At 39.7% G+C, this 19,651-nt stretch overlaps 1 protein-coding gene across 2 annotated transcripts in view; it reads left to right on the plus strand.

Moving 5' to 3' along the window:
• The window catches only part of HHAT (hedgehog acyltransferase), a 280,070-nt gene that overhangs the window by 2,288 nt on the left and 258,131 nt on the right, over positions 1-19,651 (plus strand). For both annotated transcript variants that reach the window (XM_033939836.1, XM_033939837.1), the window contains exons 2-3: positions 4,597-4,757; positions 12,154-12,221. In XM_033939836.1, the coding sequence (XP_033795727.1) occupies positions 4,661-4,757; positions 12,154-12,221 (165 nt within the window). In that variant the 5' untranslated portion in view covers positions 4,597-4,660. The remainder of the gene's footprint in view (positions 1-4,596; positions 4,758-12,153; positions 12,222-19,651) is intronic.

A 19,651-nucleotide genomic window follows, 5' to 3' on the forward strand; every position in this document is an offset into this window, starting at 1 on the left:
AGATCCCAAACTTAGGCATTACTGGGAGGCAGCAATTAGGGTGCCTAGCGGCACCTGATCTAGAAAATGTCTGCTCTTGTCATTTGTGTGTTCCTGATACGTGACCGATATATCCCATTCGCACCCCTATGATTGCATTTTTGTGGACAAGCTCTTAAAAACAAGTTTGCTTTGCTTTTGCTTTCACTTCATGGTCTGGCGTTTGCTTCCAGGTATGGCCCCCAAATGTCCAGAGAGTGAATTACAAGCATTTACACGTATTGCAAGTGCTGTTCCATGCAGGAACCTAACCCTATTTTCCCAATAGGATCCATTGTTCTGGTGGAATTCTTTATGCCATATCTATAAAATGGAAAGGTTTATTGCATTACAATGGGGATATTTTAAGAAGTTTCAGGATGTGTGGAAACCATTGACAAAGTATTGTAAAGATTAAGTTGAATTTGTTTCCCTTATATTTATCAACTTAAGGTATAGGGAGGGGGGGGGAAGTTTATTATTATATGTTTTATATGATAATGGAATATATGGGAGGGAGGGATGGGAAAGGGGAAGGGATAAGAATTTATGAAATATATCAATGATTGTTTGTAAGTGATGTATTTATTGTTAATATGAATGAATATATTTAACACTTAATGTATTTTTGAAAATGAATAAAGAATTAATAAAAAAAAAAAGATCCATTGTTTACTTTCCATGGTTTTAAGGGGCACTGTGCACTACTGGAACCTAAACTCTATTTTCCCATAGGCTTAAGTGTTTTGTTATTCACAGTTTTGCAGTTCGTGAACATTTTTGGGAACTGTACTGCCACAAATAACTAGAATAGACTATAACAACAAACAATATAGGGAAAAAGAAAAAAAAAGGCAACTGTAGTGTAAGAAAAGGAGCAGCAGGTGCTTTTTTAAATGAATAGTTTCTCAATAGGGTAGCAATGTTGGCAAGTATCTTGAAACAGGTAACTTTTAACAGGCTTTGCTGTTCGTAGTTATCACATTAAGCTACCGAGAACTATGGGAAATAAATGTAGGTAGTAGGGTATGACTGAGTACCTAGTGGCAAACTCTGCCATTTCTTGTGCCATTATTAGTTTCCATTTATAGCTCCCAAAATAATGATGTAAACTTTTTTTCACTCAATCAGGAACACATACATTAGCATCCCATTCGTTAAAGCATCCCGAATAAATTATATCTTATAGGGGCTCCTTTTACAAAGGTGCGCTAGTGTTTTTAGCGTACGCACTGGATTAGCACGTGCTACCCGAAAAACTACTGCCTGCTCAAGAGGAGGCGGTAGCAGCTAGCGTGCGCAGCATTTTAGCGCGCGTTAAGGCCCTAACACACCTTTGTAAAAGGAGCCCATACCGCCGAGGCACTGTTCCCTCTAAGCTGAGCAGGTGTCCTCCAGCTGCATTGCTACCACTAGGGGGTGGAATATTTTCAGTTGCTAAGGACAGGTATGTTCCCTGGAGTCCTGCAGAACTTGCCTGTCCCTCACAATTGAAATATGTGACAGTAAAACAGCACCCTCTATTGGTGAGACTGTGGGTGGAGGACTCCTGCTCAGCTTAGAGGGAACAGTTAAGCCCCACCACTCCACTGCCAGTTATAAGTTTATAGCGTGAAGCATTACGTGGACCTTCATCATTGGCCAATGAATATTATTTTTTAGGATTTTTTCTTCTTTTTTTTCTATTTATAAATTAATAATATTTTTTAAACTTTTACTTGAAAGCTACTTATCTTAATAGCTGATATGACCCAGGAGAGGAATACCTGACATGTTTCGCACATCCGTGCTTTTTCAAGGGTCTCCCTATAAATACAGGGAAAAACATTCAGATTCATCTTATAGCCTGGCGCATCACTGAGAATGTGAAACAAGGGAGGGAAGGTGGGAATATTGAAAGTATTTTGAATGAAAGGGAGCAACGTTATTGATACTGTGGAACCAAAGGGCCTGAATGTGGAGATAGAATGGGCATCATTGATAGGATATTGGGGATCCAATAGAGGCAGGGGAAATCAGCTGTTCAATATAGGGTTATTTAAAGAGTGTAAAAAAGCGTGCCGCCATCTTGCTCTCTCAACTAGCTTTGAGTCGAATGACAGAAGTGGCCGCAGTAAGTTTAAATTTAAGTATACTCGTTTTTAAGAATTACTGCAAAATATTTAGAGGGAGGGACAGGGTATAAGATGAAAGAATGATGGCAGAACGTTTGGGGACTAGTAAGTCCTTTAATGATGTATGGAGTCCATTGACTACTTTTGTTGCATTACAGTAAGGGTCATGTTTCTTCCCTTTTCATTAGATTTCTTTACACATCCAGGGAGGGTGGGAGGGTGGGGGGAGAGAAATGTACTTTGAGGAGTTAATTATTTAATTATATTGTTGAAATCACATCGTATGTTTAATTGTATTAATAATTAAGATGAGGATGGGAGTAAATGACTGTTTAATGTAATAATTGTATAGTTATTAGTGCGTTCTATGCAGTATTTTATGATTTACCAATTGTATTGCACTATCAAAGTTTGAAAATCAATAAAGATTTAAACTAGTATCCTCCTTCGCTACTATCCCACTGTCTATCGGTGTACCTCAAGGTTTTGTCGGGCCCTCTCCTCTTCTCTTTAAATACCCACTCTCTCGTTATACTGTTTTCCCTGCCAGCTTAGCTGCAGGAATGGAGGGATAGAGAGGAGGAGGAGGAGCTGGCACAGTTCCCCTCCTTTTTATCGGGGCTGTTCTGCATGAATAGCATGCATATAATTTGCATGCCATTCGTGCTGAGCATCACCCGATAGAAAAAAATTGCTCCCACCATGGTTATTTTTACCGTGGTATTGGAGCATTGTGCATTCTTCCTGAAGTGTTCTAGTGCGTAACTGCAAAGGGGGCATTCACATGAGAGGGACAAGAGCATTTCAGTTGTTTTTCAGCATGTACATTATTGAATGCTGTCGGGCACCTAACTTTTAGCATCCTTTAGTAGAGTTACCTCCTTACTGTGCATTAACTGCATTCTAGATAATATGATATGCTTAGCTACATCTGTTGAGGTGGTGTTTAATGTAGCAGTTACCTTGCGGTTACTACCTCCATGCTAAAATGGAAGAGGGTAGAAATTAGAATTTAGTGTGCATTGTCAAGCCACTACTCTGTTAACTAATTCCTGTGTTTACTACTTAGTACAGTTTTAGTAAATAGTCTTCTTTTTGTTTTAATTGATTTTGGTATCACTTTTTGTGTTCAGAATTTATATAAATTATGCCTAGTTACAATTGTACTGTGCCAAATTGTTTGGGAGGTATCTCACAGCAGTAATAACTAAAATTATCTTTAAAGTTATATATGTACGTATTTAATATACTGTATATACCAGGGGTAGGCAATACCAGAGCCACGGGCAGGTCATGTTTCCAGGATATCCACAATGAATATATACAAGATAGATTTGCATGCACTGCCTCCTTGAGATGCAAATCTATCTCATGTATATTTATTGGAATCCCAATCAATACTGCTAACGGACATATTCAAATACAAATCTTCCCCTATTTTTTGTTTAACCACACAACATACATTTAGAAGAAGAGAAAAACTAATACGTATATGCACACAACATTAATAATTTATTAATCAACCTTACTTTTTTCATAAATATTATAAATATATTGAATATACCACCCTTTGACTTATAACAAACACCTATTTCAACAGACAACCCAGGCAAATGCCCTTGTTGCCCCGAAAACCTGGATAATCAGTCCTTGCCAAACTGGTGCTTCATGGATTAAACTCCTGCTTTCGTGATAAGATCTTGTTCTCTCTTGAATAACAACTGACAAAATGTTCAAGCCAGCCCAACACAATCTTGCGTTTCGCCACACAGGCGTCCTCAGGAGCTGAAGCCACTTCAGGTTTTCACTGTATTTTTCTCTCTATAATCACATTTGTTAATCATACAGCAACTGCAGCTAGGCTCAAAAACCACATCTCCCCTCTGGAAGGAATAAACCAACATTTTAAATAAAACACTGGCCAATGTGGAACTGATTATCCAGGTTTTCAGGGCAACAAGGGCATTTGGCTGGGTTGTCTGTTGAAATAGGTGTTTGTTATAAGTCAGAGGGTGGTATATTCAATATATTTATAATATTTATGAAAAAAGTAAGGTTGATTAATAAATTATTAATGTGTGCATATATGTATTAGTTCTTCTCTTCTTCTAAATGTATGTTATGTATATTTATTGTGGATATCCTGAAAACCTGACCTGCCTGTGGCTCTCGAGGACCGGAACAGCAGTGTTTCTTAAACCTGTCCTGGGGGACCTCCAGCCAGTCGGGTTTTCAAGATATTCCTAATGAACATGCATGAGAAAAATTTGCATGCCTGCTACCTACTTTATAGGCAAATGTCGCTCATGCATATTTATTAGGGATATCTTGAAAACCTGACTGACTGGGGGGGGTCCCCTAGGACAGGTTTAAGAACTACTGCTATACAGAATAAATAAGTAAACTGTATAATATGTAAAGTGTTATAGAATAATTTGATATATTTTTTACCCCTTTTCCTTAGGATTCATCACAGCATTGAATTGTGAGATTTCATCTTGCAGAGCTCAGAAATAACTTATTTGTGCATGATTATGTTGCCCCGATGGGAAATGCAAATTTACGTACTTCTCTCTGTTGGTTTCAACTTGTATTCTTTTTATGAAGTTTACATGGTCTCTAGAGGTAAGTCTGTATGAAAGATTGTTATTTTGTAATCTTGCTTGTTTTTATTGTGGGAACACCGTAACCCAAAATTGTATGTTAAACTAGTGTATGATTTTTTTTTGCTTTTCTAGTTCTTAAATTTTCCATCTCAGTCAGAGCTGGTCTTTATTTGCACCATGAACCTATATTCGCAGTTTCCTAAAAGGGTGTTTCTAGTGCAATAGGGATGGTATGCGGAACCAAGGGTCTTGCATCCGCTCCCACGAGTCCGTCGCAGGAGATATCGAATACTGTTTTCAGCACCTCCTCCTTCTCCCTATTCTTTGTTGTCAGCTATTTCTTCTTCAAGCAAACCTGCTGGAACAACTTTGATCTGCTCAGTCTTCTTTTTTTGTTCTTCAAGTATTTTTTTTGTGGGTTTTTACATGGATTTTGTGCTTCTTTTCAGTTCCAGTGACTGCCTAGCCTACATGAATTGAACAGACTTCGGTCTGCAGCTGACAGATGGATCCTACGGGGACCTGCTCAGCCAGCCCTGCTGGAACTGTGGAGCTCAGGGGTTTCCCCTGTTGTTTGCTCACTCCTTGACTTAATCAGGAGGGTAGCGCAGGCTGTACAGTCACCAATTGCGTTTCTTCAGAGTGCTCATGGTATCAGCTGCACTTTCCTCCCCCCTCTTTGTGGCGCTTGGATACTGGTCCCTAGGGTTGAGGCTCAGTCTGGCTTGGGCCCGACTGGTAGCTGATCATAGATATTGGTCTGCCCATTATCAAGACTTATTGTTTTCTTTTGCAGCTTTCAGGAAAGACATCAGAATTGAATCAAGTTTCAAGTTTATTCGTTATTTGATTGATCGCCTATCACAATTCCTAAGCGATTTACATATACAAAAAAATACATAATAAAACAATAACAATAATATAGTAAAAATATAAAAATCATTTAAAAAAACTAGACAAATTACATCAGGAAACACTAGGATAGAGGGGAAAGAAATACAATTTATAATAGGAAAGGAGGGACCGTTAAGGGTAAAATACAAAAGGAAAGGGAAAACAAAGTAATTTTTGGAAATAGTATACATGACTTATTAGTCAGTTTAGCCAATACAGGTGCAATTTTAGTTAAAATTCTTGGACTAGGATCATTGCTTGCTTTGGTTACTTTAAGAGTCTGAATTATCCTCACAATTTCCTTAACCTCAATTTCCTTAAATCTATTCTATTTTACTTCACTCCCCAATGGTTGGTCCTCAGTCACTTTAATTTTATTCAAATTTTCTGCAAACATCTCTGACTTTCTCTAGATACTCAGCAAAACCAGTCACGGAAGGGTCATTATTTCCAGTATCTTTTTGAATAAAATAAATTTTGAGACAGTGGTACAAAAGTCTTATTTACTCTGCCATTCTGAGAACTCTGAAGGACAGGCAGTGTTGTGAAACTCGTAATGAGACTGACTTATGTTAACCCTGAAACTCAAACATAAGTATACTGACAACTAACTTATCATATCATATACGTGGGTAAGGACAAAGATTTGGAACTGGAGTGTAAAGAGAGGAATAAGTCATAGTGGGGAGAGTTTGTATTGAAATCTTGGGGTAAAGAAAGCAATGTATAAAGGATGCTAGTTTTGGAGACACAAGAGATTTAAGAGAAGGGGGAGGAGATTTCTAAGGAGTGAATATCCATGAGTGATTTCTGTAGTCAAGGGAGAGTCCTGTGAAATCTGACAGTGGATGCAGAAGAATCCTATAGATAGGAGCTTATCTTACTCGCCCTTTTATGAAGCCGTGGTAGCACTCTGGACCGCGGTAGAAACCACTACGGTTTCTGCCACAGCCCAGAGTGCTAAATGAAGAGAAAGGTGTGAGATTTTAAGAGAACTAAATTCACATAGGTTTTGTTATAGCTTCTTGAGGGAAAGGAAGTGAAATCTTACCCATTATGTTCTTTTTTTTTTTTTTCCCCCTTCAGTAGAGGCATCAGGTTTCAGGTTTATTTAAAAATTTGATATACCACCTTATCAGAATTCAAAGCGGTTTTACATTATATAAAAACAAAGTATAAAAAGAGCATATGATAAAAACAAATTACAAATGATGCTACAAACATTCAAACGCACGGATAAACATTAACTTACCGATACAGGATGGAAAAGGGCAGAAATACAATTTGTAAAGAAAAAGAGGGTGCCATATATACAGGGGGACTAACAGAGCTGGCCTTGGGGGTTCCCGTTAGGTTAGCCCCTGAACCCACTCTTGACATGGGGCTTGAATGTGCAACCCTGCTTCTATTTTCTGAGTACATAATAACACAGAGAATGACGGCAGGTAAAGACCTGCATAGTGCACCCAGTCTGCCCAACAACATAAACTCATGGCATATGGCATGCGTATTGGATCTTGGTCTGTCCTTGCCATTTTTTTGTTTGGCAGAGCCTCTTGTAAAATAAAGGGGTAAAGGGTCATGGATTTGATATACTACCTTTCTTTGGGTTCAACCTAAGTGGTTTACATATATTTAGGTAGTTTTTTCTTTACCTACTGGGCTCACATTCTTAGTAGGAAGTCCACAAATCTTGACTTGAATGTTTGAATTCCTTTCAACATGTTTTTAAAATTCTGCCTCTTATTTTTGATACTTCTAGGTGGGTTTATGATTCAGAAACTGTTGATATAAAAGCTGATTATTTATAGGATCAGTTTTCCCCAGTTTCATTCAGGAAGTCAAGAGGTTGGGTTAGAAAGTTGCTAGAGGTGGTTATTGACTTATTGTTAGTGTGCCTAAAGAACCTTGGATAGTATGAGTACTTCTATAATGGCAACCTTCTAACTTTTCCTGATTCTGTTTAAGGCCATGATCCTCACTAATTTTTGAGTAAGGGCTGTTTTTTGTCCAAAAGGGCTGACAGAGCTGACAAATATCTTCCTGCTTGGGGCCTTGACACCAGTAACGCTTCACAACATTCATTCCTATCAGGACACCTGGCCTTGGCCACACATGCAGAACACAGATAAACTCTATGCAAATACAGGACCACAAACTAAAAGTCCTAATATACACAAACAAAAACCTAAGATGCCAGACTCTGCTGCAGTACAATACCAAAGAAATAGAAAGAAATGCATTTCTCCATGAACAGAGCAAAATGTAGAAGCAGATGTAAATTAAATCTCTCACACCTCCTTCCTTTCCCTCCTCCCCCCTTTGTGGTCTGTCATCTCTTTGTCTTTCCCTTCCCCTCCCCCTGCCTTAGTCTGGAATCTCTTGCTCCTCCTTCCTTTCCCTGGTCTGGCATCTCTCTCTTCTTCTCCACCCCCTTTCCCATCCAGTGATCTGACCTCTTGCCTTCCCTTCCCTCCCCCTCATGGTCTGGCAACTCTTATCTGCCCCTTCCCTTTCTTCCCCTGGAGGTCTGGCATCTTTCCTTCCTTTTTTTCCTCATTCCCACAGTCCAGCATCTTTCTTACCCTTCCCATGCTATTTTCCCCCCCCACGCAGGTTCCGATGCTTTCTCACTGTTCTTCCCAGTGGCATTGCTATAACTCTTTGGACCATCAGCAGCGTGACTGAAGTAAATATGCTGTTTTTGATGACCTTGAAGCTTTTTCTCTGCTACTGCTTCTTCCTGTGTGGGGACAGGAAGCAGTAGCAGAGAAAAAGCTTCCAAATCACTGAAGGCAGCGTATTTACTTCAGTCACACTGTCGGCGGCCCGAAGAGCTAGAGCAGTGCCGCTGGAAACAAGAAGGGTGAGCAAGCACCAGATCTTGCCGGGGGTGGGTGGGGTGAGGAGGACTCTGGATAGGTGCGCGAGCCTCCCAGGTTTCCGCGGGCTGCCATTGGCTCATGGGCCTTGCAATAAAGACCATTAGTTTAAGGTATTGACTGTTTGTTTAATAATTATGCGCAGGGAAATTAACATAAGAACATAAGAGATGCCGCTGCTGGGGCAGACCAGTGGTCCATCATGCCCAGCAGTCCGCACAAGTATGGTCAACCAAGGCTATATCTACCATAATCCAGATTAGACCAAAGTTGTGACAAGTCTATTATGGCCCCTTTTACAAAGCTGCGATAGTGAATACTTTATTTATTTTAGGTATTTATATACCACCTATCAAGGTTATCTAAGTGGTTTACAATTAGGTACTCAAGCATTGTTCCCTGTCTGTCGTGGTGGGCTCACAATCTATCTAATGTACCTGGGACAATGGAGGGTTGAGGAGCAGCGTGGGGTTTGAACCCACAACCTCAGGGTGCTTATTGTTGCTCTAAAAACTACGCCACTCCTTCCTTCTAATACTGGTGTGACAAATGCGACACAGCCCATAGGAATTGAATGGGCTGCCTTGCATTTGTCACACAGGAATCACTACTGTGGCTTTGAAAAAGGAGCCCTTAGTAAACTAACTGCCATGCTTCGAGGTCAGCTGGCAACTTTTGAGAAATCGTAGGAATCTTTTTTAACATGGTGTGAATCTGATCCCTCTTCTTCAAGTTTCAAGTTTATTTTAAATTTGATTGATCGCTTATTCAAAATTGTAAGCGATGAACATATCAGTAAAATTACAAAATTAAGGGGGCAACAAAACAAACAAAGAACTAAACCTTACGAAACATATTGAAGACTAATTTTACAAACATATTAAAACAAGAGGAAAGGATAGGAAAAGAAATACAAATTGTTGATAGAAGAGAAGACAATTATGGTAAAATACAATAGGAAGGGAGAGAACAATGAGCCTCAGAGAAGTTACGGAATTAGAATGAAACTCATAGTCCAGCTTTCTAATTATCAAATGCATCCTTAAAAAGAAAGCTTTTTAGTTTGCTCTTAAATTTATCCAAATTGTTTTCTTCCCTTAAGTAAATAGGGAGGGAATTCCATGTTTGAGAAGCTGTAACAGAAAAGATGAAATGCTGCCGTGTGTTAATAATTTTAAGTGAGGGAATAACTAGTAAATGTTGATCATTGGACCTCAGTCTAGTTGAGGTATAGGGAATCAATGATTTATAAATGAAGCAGGAGTATCTTATTGATATTATCTTGAAATTTTAGAGACTTGTGTTACTATTCAGAATTTCGTTATTCAGTTTATCTTGTATTGATCATGTGTTGGCATTGTATTTTTAATGATATTGCTATCATTGTACTTGAAGGGATTATATTATTTGATGAGCTTGCTGCTTTTGATTTTGCAAAAAATCTTAACAGATTCTTGTAGGATTAGTTACTTTTACTGTGTTAAGGAAATCATACACAATATTGGCCAAATAATGCATGACTCAGCCTTTTAACGCATGCTATTTGTACATGCTTTAGCAGTGCAATTTGGGCTAAATAATAGTGAGATGCAAAGCAACTCATTCTTATTCAAATTGAATAATACAGTTTGCATTTAACCTTACAAACTATTTTATCTGGAAAAATAAAGCCAGCTTTGAGCTTTCCCAGGGAACTTTGTAGACTACCATTTCCTGTAAAAGATAGCAGGTCTCATTTGGGGCCCAGTGTCTTTGCATTACTGTAGCCAAGAATACATGATGGGTCAGACCAGTGGTCCATCGTGCCCAGCAGTCCGCTCACGCGGCAGCCCTTAGGTCAGAGACCAGTACCCTAACTGAGACTAGCCTTACCTGCATACGTTCCGGTTCAGCAGGAACTTGTCTAACTCTGTCTTGAATCCCTGGAGGGTGTTTTCCTCTAAAACAGCCTCCGGAAGAGCGTTCCAGTTTTCTACCACTCTCTGGTAACATTAATTTACTGAAGCTTAGTAACCACAAGTTTCAGGGGCAGGAGATTGGCAGAGTGTTGGGTACCTGGATTGGCCATTGTGAGGACGGGCTACTGGGCTAGATGGACCATTGGTCTGACCCAGTAAGGTTGTTCTTGTTTTCTTATGTTCTTACCATGGATTGGAAATCTCTGATCTAGAAAAAAAACCATTCTGACCCTTTCCCTCTGCAACTCTTTGAACCTGCTTAATATTGGAAATATCAGAATCAGCATCTTCAACATTTTAAAATTTCAGAGAAATATTTCTGAATCTGTTCCACTAGTTTTGGGAAAGTTAAGAAATCTAAGGGCTCCTTTTACAAAGGTGTGCTAGGGCCTTAGCGTGTTAAATTTCCGAGCGCGCTAGCCACTACCGGTGGTAGATTTTCTGCTACTGCACACTAGCGCCTGGGTATTTTTGTGCGTGCGCTAAAAACCCTAGCGCACCTTCGTAAAAGGAGCCCAAAGATTCGAGATCTTCATAAATTCCTCATTATTTCCATATGGTAATGTAACATCCTACTTTTAATTTGAACTGGAATAGTCACTTGTAGACAAGCTTTGAGCCCAGTTCAGGAACCAGTTGTTCCAGCTGTAAGGCAAACATGTCAAACTCAAAGGCTGACACGGGCCAAATAATGTTTATATAATTTTTCGTTAATGCCTGTTTAACAGCACACAAGTTTCAAGTTTATTTAAAATTTGATATCCCACTTATCAAATATCGAAGTGGCATACATAAAAGTAAAATTATGAATAAATATGGGGTGTCAAATACAAAACTCACAGACAGACATAAGTTATCGTACATTTGGTTAGGTGGGGGAAATTCAATTATTGATAGGATTAGAATCCAAAAAGGGTAAATACAATAGGGATGGAACAAATTCTTCCTATGCGCTGAAAATTAGTAAGTATCTATATGTCAAATGCATCTTTAAATAAAAAAAGATTTTAGGTTAGATTTAAATTTATCTAAAGAGGATTCGTCACAAAGGAGCGATGGCAATGAATTCCATAATGAAGGGGCAGTTACAGAAAAAATTAATTTGCGTGTGGTATCATAGACTATTTGACATAATGAAGGTATGGCTAAGAGATTTTGGTTACTTGATCGCAGTGATCTAGGTGAATTGTATGGAATCATCAATCTATTGATGAATCCTGGAGAGTGGAACAGTTTTAATAGTTGAAGTGGTCTGTAGATTTAAGGCAAATAGGGGAGATCAAGCAGTCAAATATCATTACAGGGAAACAGCATAGTTTTTGATTTAGGGATGTTTAGTGCTAGCATGTTATCGTTTAGCTATTGACTAATCTTTTTTAGTTTGTTATTAATATCTTTAATGTCCTGTGGATTGTTGGAATCTATGGGGTGAAATAGTTGGATATCGTTGGCATATGCATACATGTTAATCCTATTGATTGGCCCAAAGTCAGAAGGGTGACCAAAAAGATATTGAATAAGAGAGGAGAAGAGGACTGATCCTTGAGGTATTCCGTAATCTTGAGTAAATGATTTTGAGGAAGTTCAGGTGGCATTAGACTTATTTGTGAAATATATTACTTTTTTTGGCTTTTTCATATGTTTTGTTCTTATCTGCTAATGAAGATGATGTTCTTGACAGAATATGAAGAGGAACTTGAAAAAGAATTTGAGTTGGAAAGAAGTACTTTTTTCTGGGGATTAAAAAAGGTAAGATAAGCCAATCCAGAAAAAGCAAAATGTCAAGTAACATTTATTAAATAGCACTTGTTCATGCTATTATATGAGTCTTTTATGAAAAAAGAGGGCCAAAAAATAAAAGAAAATCTTGTCAGTTTTTTTTTGCCCAATAATTTAATTTCCTGTGAATCCTAAATGGAAATCACTTCCATGTTAAAAAAATATGTAAATATATATACTGTATATATATTTTATTAGCAGGCATTCCACAGAAAGCACTATAGAGTGTTTGCTTAGCTATACTAAGCACTAGTGTGCTGAAATCCATCGCTGTGGAGCGTGTTCAAGCATTCCATGGTAGTTTTCAGACCTGCACTTGCTGAGAGAGTAGGCATGTCTAGTGCTAATTGGTTAGCGCATCTACTTTGCCAGGTACTGACACGCTAAGACCATTTTTAACTGCTGTTTGGTAAAAGGTCCTCTTAAGGCTTGATTCTATAAATGGCACCTAGCAGTGTCTACATTGTAAGTACCACTCAGCAAGGTTGTCAATTAACCACTAGGCACCATTTATAGAATCTGGCCTACTGGTGCCTAGGCTTGCTTAGACGTCACTAGGCATCTTAGAGGTAGGTGCTGGTATATTAGGCCAGGGTTTTCCTGGGCTTAATTTACCAGCACCTAATTCAGACGCCTATCGATGCCTATGTCAACCATGCCTATTTTCTGCCCCTAACCACTCCTACTTTTCAAGTAGACATCGTTTGGCATCAGAAGGCACTTCCACTTGGGTGTCGCTAGGCGCCATGTGAAATTCCATGCCTAACTTTTAATTTTTTAAATCAATTATTCAATTAACTTCAATGGTGCGGTCAATTACTACACCATTTAAGCTAATTGAATTGAGGTTAGCCACGGATTTTAGTTAGGTGTCACAAAGAGGCCTCAATTATGGCTCCTAGCAGCGCCTAACTAAACTCCCCTTTTCCCAAACCGCTAAAGCCAGCTGGTGCGCTGAATGCTCTGTGCTGCTCCCGATGCTTATAGGAACTCTATGAGCATCGGAAGTAGTGCAGAGCATTCAGCGCAGCAGCCGGCGCTAAAAACCGCTTTTGAGATTTTGTTAAAGAAGGGGTAAGGCACTGTGTATTGAATCAAGCACTTGGGGTAAATTCTATAAAAGGTGCCCTATAGATAGGAGCCTATCTTACTCTCCCTTTTATGAAGCCGTGGTAGAGGTTTCTACTGCAGCCCAGAGTGCTAAATGCTCCGATGATGCTCTGACACTCATAGAATTCGTATGAGCATCAGAGCATTTAACACTCCAGGCCGTGGTAGAAACTAGAAACCTCTATCGTGGCTTAGTAAAGTGAAGAGGCCTGGTTTGGCGCACACTACACAGAAGTGTTAGCAGGATGTGACAGGGACCTTCCTAGTCCTGATCAGAGGGTCTTATATACATGCAAACACATTTAAAACTTTGAAAAAGTCAGGATAATAAACAAAAGACCAGGAAACTGATATATAGCATAGGAAAAGGGGAATTCACTATTTGTGTAAGGTATTAGGTTGGGCAGACCATAGAGGAAATCAGGTAATAAGTAACATACTTCTAAAAGGATTAAGAACTCCATTCTGGTTTTCTGGTTTTCTTTGTCCTCTCTGTGTCTTTGTTCAGTTTTCCCGCCTTGAGTCTCATAGTCTAATTGATAACAGATGTTCTTGAGTTGGTTAGGTGGCGAATATTCGATTTCATATCCCAAAATGGGGTATAACAGAGAAAGCTTTCTTGTATTAAATATGAATGCAGTATACTGTGTTGTGTGTGAATGGGGCCCCGAATGAATGATGGATGCTATAAATCAGTGGTCTGAAACTCGCGACCCTTCAGGTGCTATTTTGCGGCCTGCGGTCTGGACGCGATGATCAACTGCTCCCTTGCTGCAGTAGATAGTAGTCAATGCTGCAGCTGGCGGCGGCTCCTCACGCCATCCAAACCAGCATTTCTCTTCTCCCTTCCCTTCCTTGTGGAGCAGCAGCGTGTCTGGCCGGCTCCCTTGCTCAGTCAATTGTTCCTTTCAAAGCCGCGGGTGGTGGCTCCTCGCGCTATCCACTCCTGCATCAGAAGCCTCTCTGATGTCACAATATCAGAGAGGCTTCTGACGCAGGCGCAGATCTTGAGAGGAGCCGCCACCCGCGGATTTGAACGGAACGATTGACTGAGCAAGGGAGCCGGCCAGACATGCTGCTGCTCCACAAGGAAGGGAACGGAAGGGGAGGGGAAAGAAAAATGCTTCTGCTGCATAGGAAAGGGGAACTCTAGGGAAATGCTGCTGCTGCTGTACAGGAAGAGGGAGGGAAGGGGGAAGAGAAATGCCTCTGCTACACAGGAAAGGGGGAAGGGAAATGCTGCTGCTGCTGCTGCACAGGGAAAGGGAGGGAGAGGAAAAGGGGAAGAGAAATGCTTCTGCTGCACAGGAAAGGGGGAAGGGAAATGCTGCTTCTGTTGCTGCTGCACCCAATTGGGGAAAGAGAGGGAAGGAAGGAGAAGGAAGACAAGGGAGAGGAGAGGAACAAGAGATGCCAAGTTCATAGGAGGGAAGGAAGGAAAGGAGATACCAGACTATGGAGGGGGAGGGAGAGATGCCAGGGCATGGGGGGAGGGAAGGAAACAGATGCCAGACCAGGGGAAAGGAAGGAGGGAGGGAGGGAGAGAAAGGAAGAAAAGAGATGTCAGACCATGGAAATAGGAAGGAAGAAGAGAAAGATAGGAAGGGAAGGGATGACATGGAAACGTAGATTTTGAAAAGAAAGCAGAAAAATTGAATATTAAGTTAATGCCAAAGATGGATGCAACCGTGTCTAACAAAAAACAGGGATAATATGCTTTTATAGAACATCAGTAAAGTCTAATTATGATAGAAACAAACTGACTATAATGAACACCAATTCCAAGAGAGTGAAATTACTTTGAAGTACGCTCAGAGAAGTGAAACTCTGAAGAGAGAGACAACCCCCTCTTGGGACAAGAGTTTACCATCCAGTCATTGCATATTTGATAAATCACTCTCTGAGAAATGGTAAACGCTGGTTTATATCTATTTTTCAAAATTTTAAGTTCAAAAAACGTTTCTTTTCTAGTTTTGCACCTTTGTTTGAAACATGTGTCACTGGAGCATTGTTACAATCTCACTTATCTTATGAGGAAAAATTCCTGTAAGGTCCCAACGCGGCCTCGTTTCGTTATCTGCTTCAGGAGAACCAGCTGTAAAGTTGAAAAGGTTCTCACTCAAAAGATAGAACTGAAATGCTGTTTAAGATGTCCATGAAACTGTCCGTGAATCAGTTTCACGGACATCTTAAACAGCATTTCAGTTCTATATTTTGATTGAGAACCTTTTCAACTTTACAGCTGGGTCTCCTGAAGCAGATAACAAAACGGGGCCGCGTTGGGACCCTACAGGACTTTTTCCTCATAAGATAAGTGAGATTGTAACAATGCTCCAGTGACACATGTTTCAAACAAAGGTGCAAAACAAGAAAAGAAACGTTTTTTGAACTTAAAATTTTGAAAAATAGATATAAACCAGCGCTTACCATTTCTCAGAGAGAGATTCATTAAACATGCAATGACTGGATGGTAAACTCTTGTCCCAAGAGGGGGTTGTCTCTCTCTTCAGAGTTTCACTTATCTGAGCGTACTTCAAAGTAATTTCACTCTCTTGGAATTGGTGTTCATTATAGTCAGTTTGTTTCATCATCATCATCATCATCATCAAAGATGGATGCAAAGCAGAAAGTGAAGATGGAGAGAAAAACAGTCAAAGGACAAGAAGGCCCTGGAAACAGTTAAAAGCACAGAAAAATAAAGTCACCAGTCAACAAAGGTAGGGAAAATGATTTTATTTTCAATATAGTGATTGAAATGTATCAGTTTTGAGAAAGAAAAGATATTAAACTTTAAATGTGAGGGCTGCAGAAAAAATAGAGTACTTGGAGGGTCGCAGAAAAAATAGTTAACGTCTTATTTAAGAAATGACAATTTTGCATAAGGTAAAACTCTTTATAGTTTATATATCTTTCCTTTTAACTGTTAAAGGAAAGTTTTATAAACTATAAAGAGTTTTACCTCATGCAAAATTGTCATTTCTTTAATAAGACATTAACTATTTTTTCTGCGGCACTCCAAGTACCTACAAATCCAAAATGTGGCCCCGCAAAGGGTTTGAGTTTGAGACCACTGCTATAATTGATATGTGAAAGAATGGGTTGTACTTAATTTCAAATGTTTTATATATATATATATATATATATATATATATATATAAAAGATGCAAGGAAAAATCCTGAGAACAACATCTGGAAATAGTTAGAATCAGAAACACTGTACCAGTCCTTGAGAGTCTCAGAGCAGGGAAAGGTCAGCTAGTTTGACCTCCAGCATAGGAAGGGAGGGTACTTGTAGCCCATTTGGGAATGTGTGTCAGTGAAACTTGAAACTGTCAGTTTTCCAAAGCAAGTTTTTCATGTGACACAGACAAGCTGTTTGATTGCACCTTTTTCAGAATGACAAAAAGAGTATTACATATGTAATAATATGTTTATGCATATTTAGAAATTAATGTGAACAAAAATATGATTTCTGAAACTTTTATTTCGATGTCAAAAAAGATTTTCTTTGTCCAAATCTAAGGACAGCCTCTATTAGGGGATTGGCTGACAACCAATGATATCAGATTGGACTGAAAGTATATATTGATGAATAACTATTATAGTGTGGGGATTCTTTGTTAGAAGTGCCAGCATTTGGCGCCTGTAAAAAAAATCCTTCCAATGTTATGGAAATAAATAAAAATAATACATTTTTTAATACACTTTGCGTCGTGTTCCATCATTCACGTACACTTTACTCACCCATGAGCAAACCTGGCTGCTCTTAAAGGAGGGTTAATTAGTAAATTGGCTTCAATTATGAGCTTTAATAAGCTCTTAATTGAAAAAAATAAAACTAAATTGGGTGATAGATGCATGGAACAGTCTCCCAGAATAGATAGTGGAGACAGAGACTATGTCTGAATTGGGATAGGCACGTGGGATCTCTCAAAGAGTTAATTTGTTAATGCAGATGGGCAGACTAGATGGGCCATTTGGCCTTTATCTGCCATCATGTTTCTAGGTTTCTGTCTTCTTAGGCACAATTCTACAAAAAATAGGTGTCTAGCTTCAAAGTAGGCACATTTAGGCGCTGAGAAGGGCTTCGGCATCATTAGATGTGATTCTCTAAAGGACTTGGGGACCTCTAATGTAAGCCTTTAAAACCCTGGCCTACATTACAGGTGCCTAAGTTTTAAGTTAGGCGGAATTCTATAATAGGAGTGTAAGTGTGATTGGTAAGAGATAGGCACCTATATTATAGGCTTCTATCTTTTTAGATGCCATTTGCAGAATTTCCCCCTTAGTATTTAGCTTAAAGAGGGATTTAAAAAAAATTAACTTTAACCTCCCCTTTTAAAAAAACATGCGTTTTTTAGTGCTGGCCGTGGCAGTAGCAGCTCCGACGCTCATAGAATTCCTATGAGTGTCATAGCTGTTACCGCCATGGCCGGTCTAAAAAAGTACTACGGTTTTATAAAAGGCAGGGTTAAATAGATGTAATCTTATTTTTTTTTCTTTTCGCAAAACAAGAATCTAGCTTGGATGTCATTTTAAATGTTATCATAAACCCAAAATTATATTGCTTTGTAAAATTATTTACACTTGTGCCTGTTTTTTAAATAATGTGCTGCCTATAAAAATGCCATTAAAATGGAAGTTTGTTCAGACTTATACAACATACGTCTGACCTTGGTACTGGGAAAGATGGTAGAGGTGCTGATAAAGGACCGTATCATTGATCACCTTGAGGGACACAATCTGATGAGGACCAGCCAGCACGGCTTCAGCAAGGGGAGATCTTGCTTGATGAACTTGCTGCACTTCTTCGAGGTAGTAAACAGGCAGATAGACAAGGGCGAGCTGGTTGACATTTTCAGAAGGCGTTCAACAAGGTCCCGTATGAACGACTACTTTGAAAAATTGTGAGCCATGGAATCGGGTGTGGATTAAAAACTGGTTGGCGGATAGGAAACAGAGAGTGGGGGGTAAATGGACAATACTCGGACTGGAAAAGCATCACGAGTGGAGTGCCGCAGGGTTTAGTGCTTGGATCCGTGCTCTTCAACATATTTATAAACGACCTGGAAATTGGTATGACAAGTGAGGTGATTAAATTTGCAGCCGATACGAAGTTATTCAGAGTAGTGAAGACACAGGAGGATTACGAAGACCTGCAACGTGACATAAACACGCTCAAGAAATGGGCTGCGACATGGCAAATGAGGTTTAACGTGGATAAGTGTAAGGTGATGCATATTGGTAATAAAAATCTTATACACGAATACAGGATGTCCGGTGCGGTACTTGGAGAGAGACCCCAGGAAAGAGACTTGGGAATACTGGTTGACAAGTCAATGAAGCTGTCCGTGCAATACGCAGCGGTGGCGAAAAGGGCGTACAGAATGCTGGGAATGATTAAGAAGGGGATCATAAACAGATTGGAGAAGGTTATCATACCGCTGTACTGGGCCAAGGTACGCCCTCATCTGTAATACTGCGTCCAGCACTGGTCGCTATACATGAAGAAGGACTACTCGAAAGGATCCAGAGAAGAGCGACTAAAAAGTTTAGAGGCTGGAGGAGTTGCCGTACAGTGAGAGATTAGAGAAACTGGGCCTCTTCTTCCTTGAAAAGAGAAGACTGAGGGGGGACATGATAGAAACATTCAACATAATGAAGGGAATAGACATAGTAGATAGAGACAGCTTGTTCACTCTCTCCAAGGTAGAGAGAATGAGAGGGGACTCTCTAAAGTTAAAAGGGGATCGATTCCGTTCAAACGTAAGGAAGTTCTTCTTCACCCAGAGAGTGGTGGAAAAATGGAATGCTCTTCTGGAGGCTGTTATAAGGGGAAAACACCCTCTAGGGATTCAAGATAAAGTTAGACAAGTTCCTGCTGAACCAAAATGTACGCCGGTAAAGCTAGTCTCAGGACACTGGTCTTTGACTTAAGGGCCCCCACGTGAACGGACTGCTGGGCATGATGGACCACTGGTCTGACCCAGCAGCGGCAATTCTTATGTTCTAAATTAGGCACTGTTAAATATGATTCTGTAATGTGAGCCTAAGTGTGATTGACATGCAGTAGGCGTCTAACTTATCTTTTTTTTTTAAGGCACCATTTACAGAATCTGGTCCCATATGCATGGCATAGTGTGTGAGAGTGAAACGAAATGCCTTTAACACAACGGTTAGAACAGTGTCCCCCAAACCTTTTTTACTCGGAGGCACAGTTAACTCCGGGCCACGGCTGGAGGGCACTATGTGGACATCAATGTGATGACGGGGCCCTGAGCTGCCAGTGG

Source organism: Geotrypetes seraphini, chromosome 3, assembly GCF_902459505.1.
Source record: "Geotrypetes seraphini chromosome 3, aGeoSer1.1, whole genome shotgun sequence".
Classification (NCBI taxonomy): domain Eukaryota; kingdom Metazoa; phylum Chordata; class Amphibia; order Gymnophiona; family Dermophiidae; genus Geotrypetes; species Geotrypetes seraphini.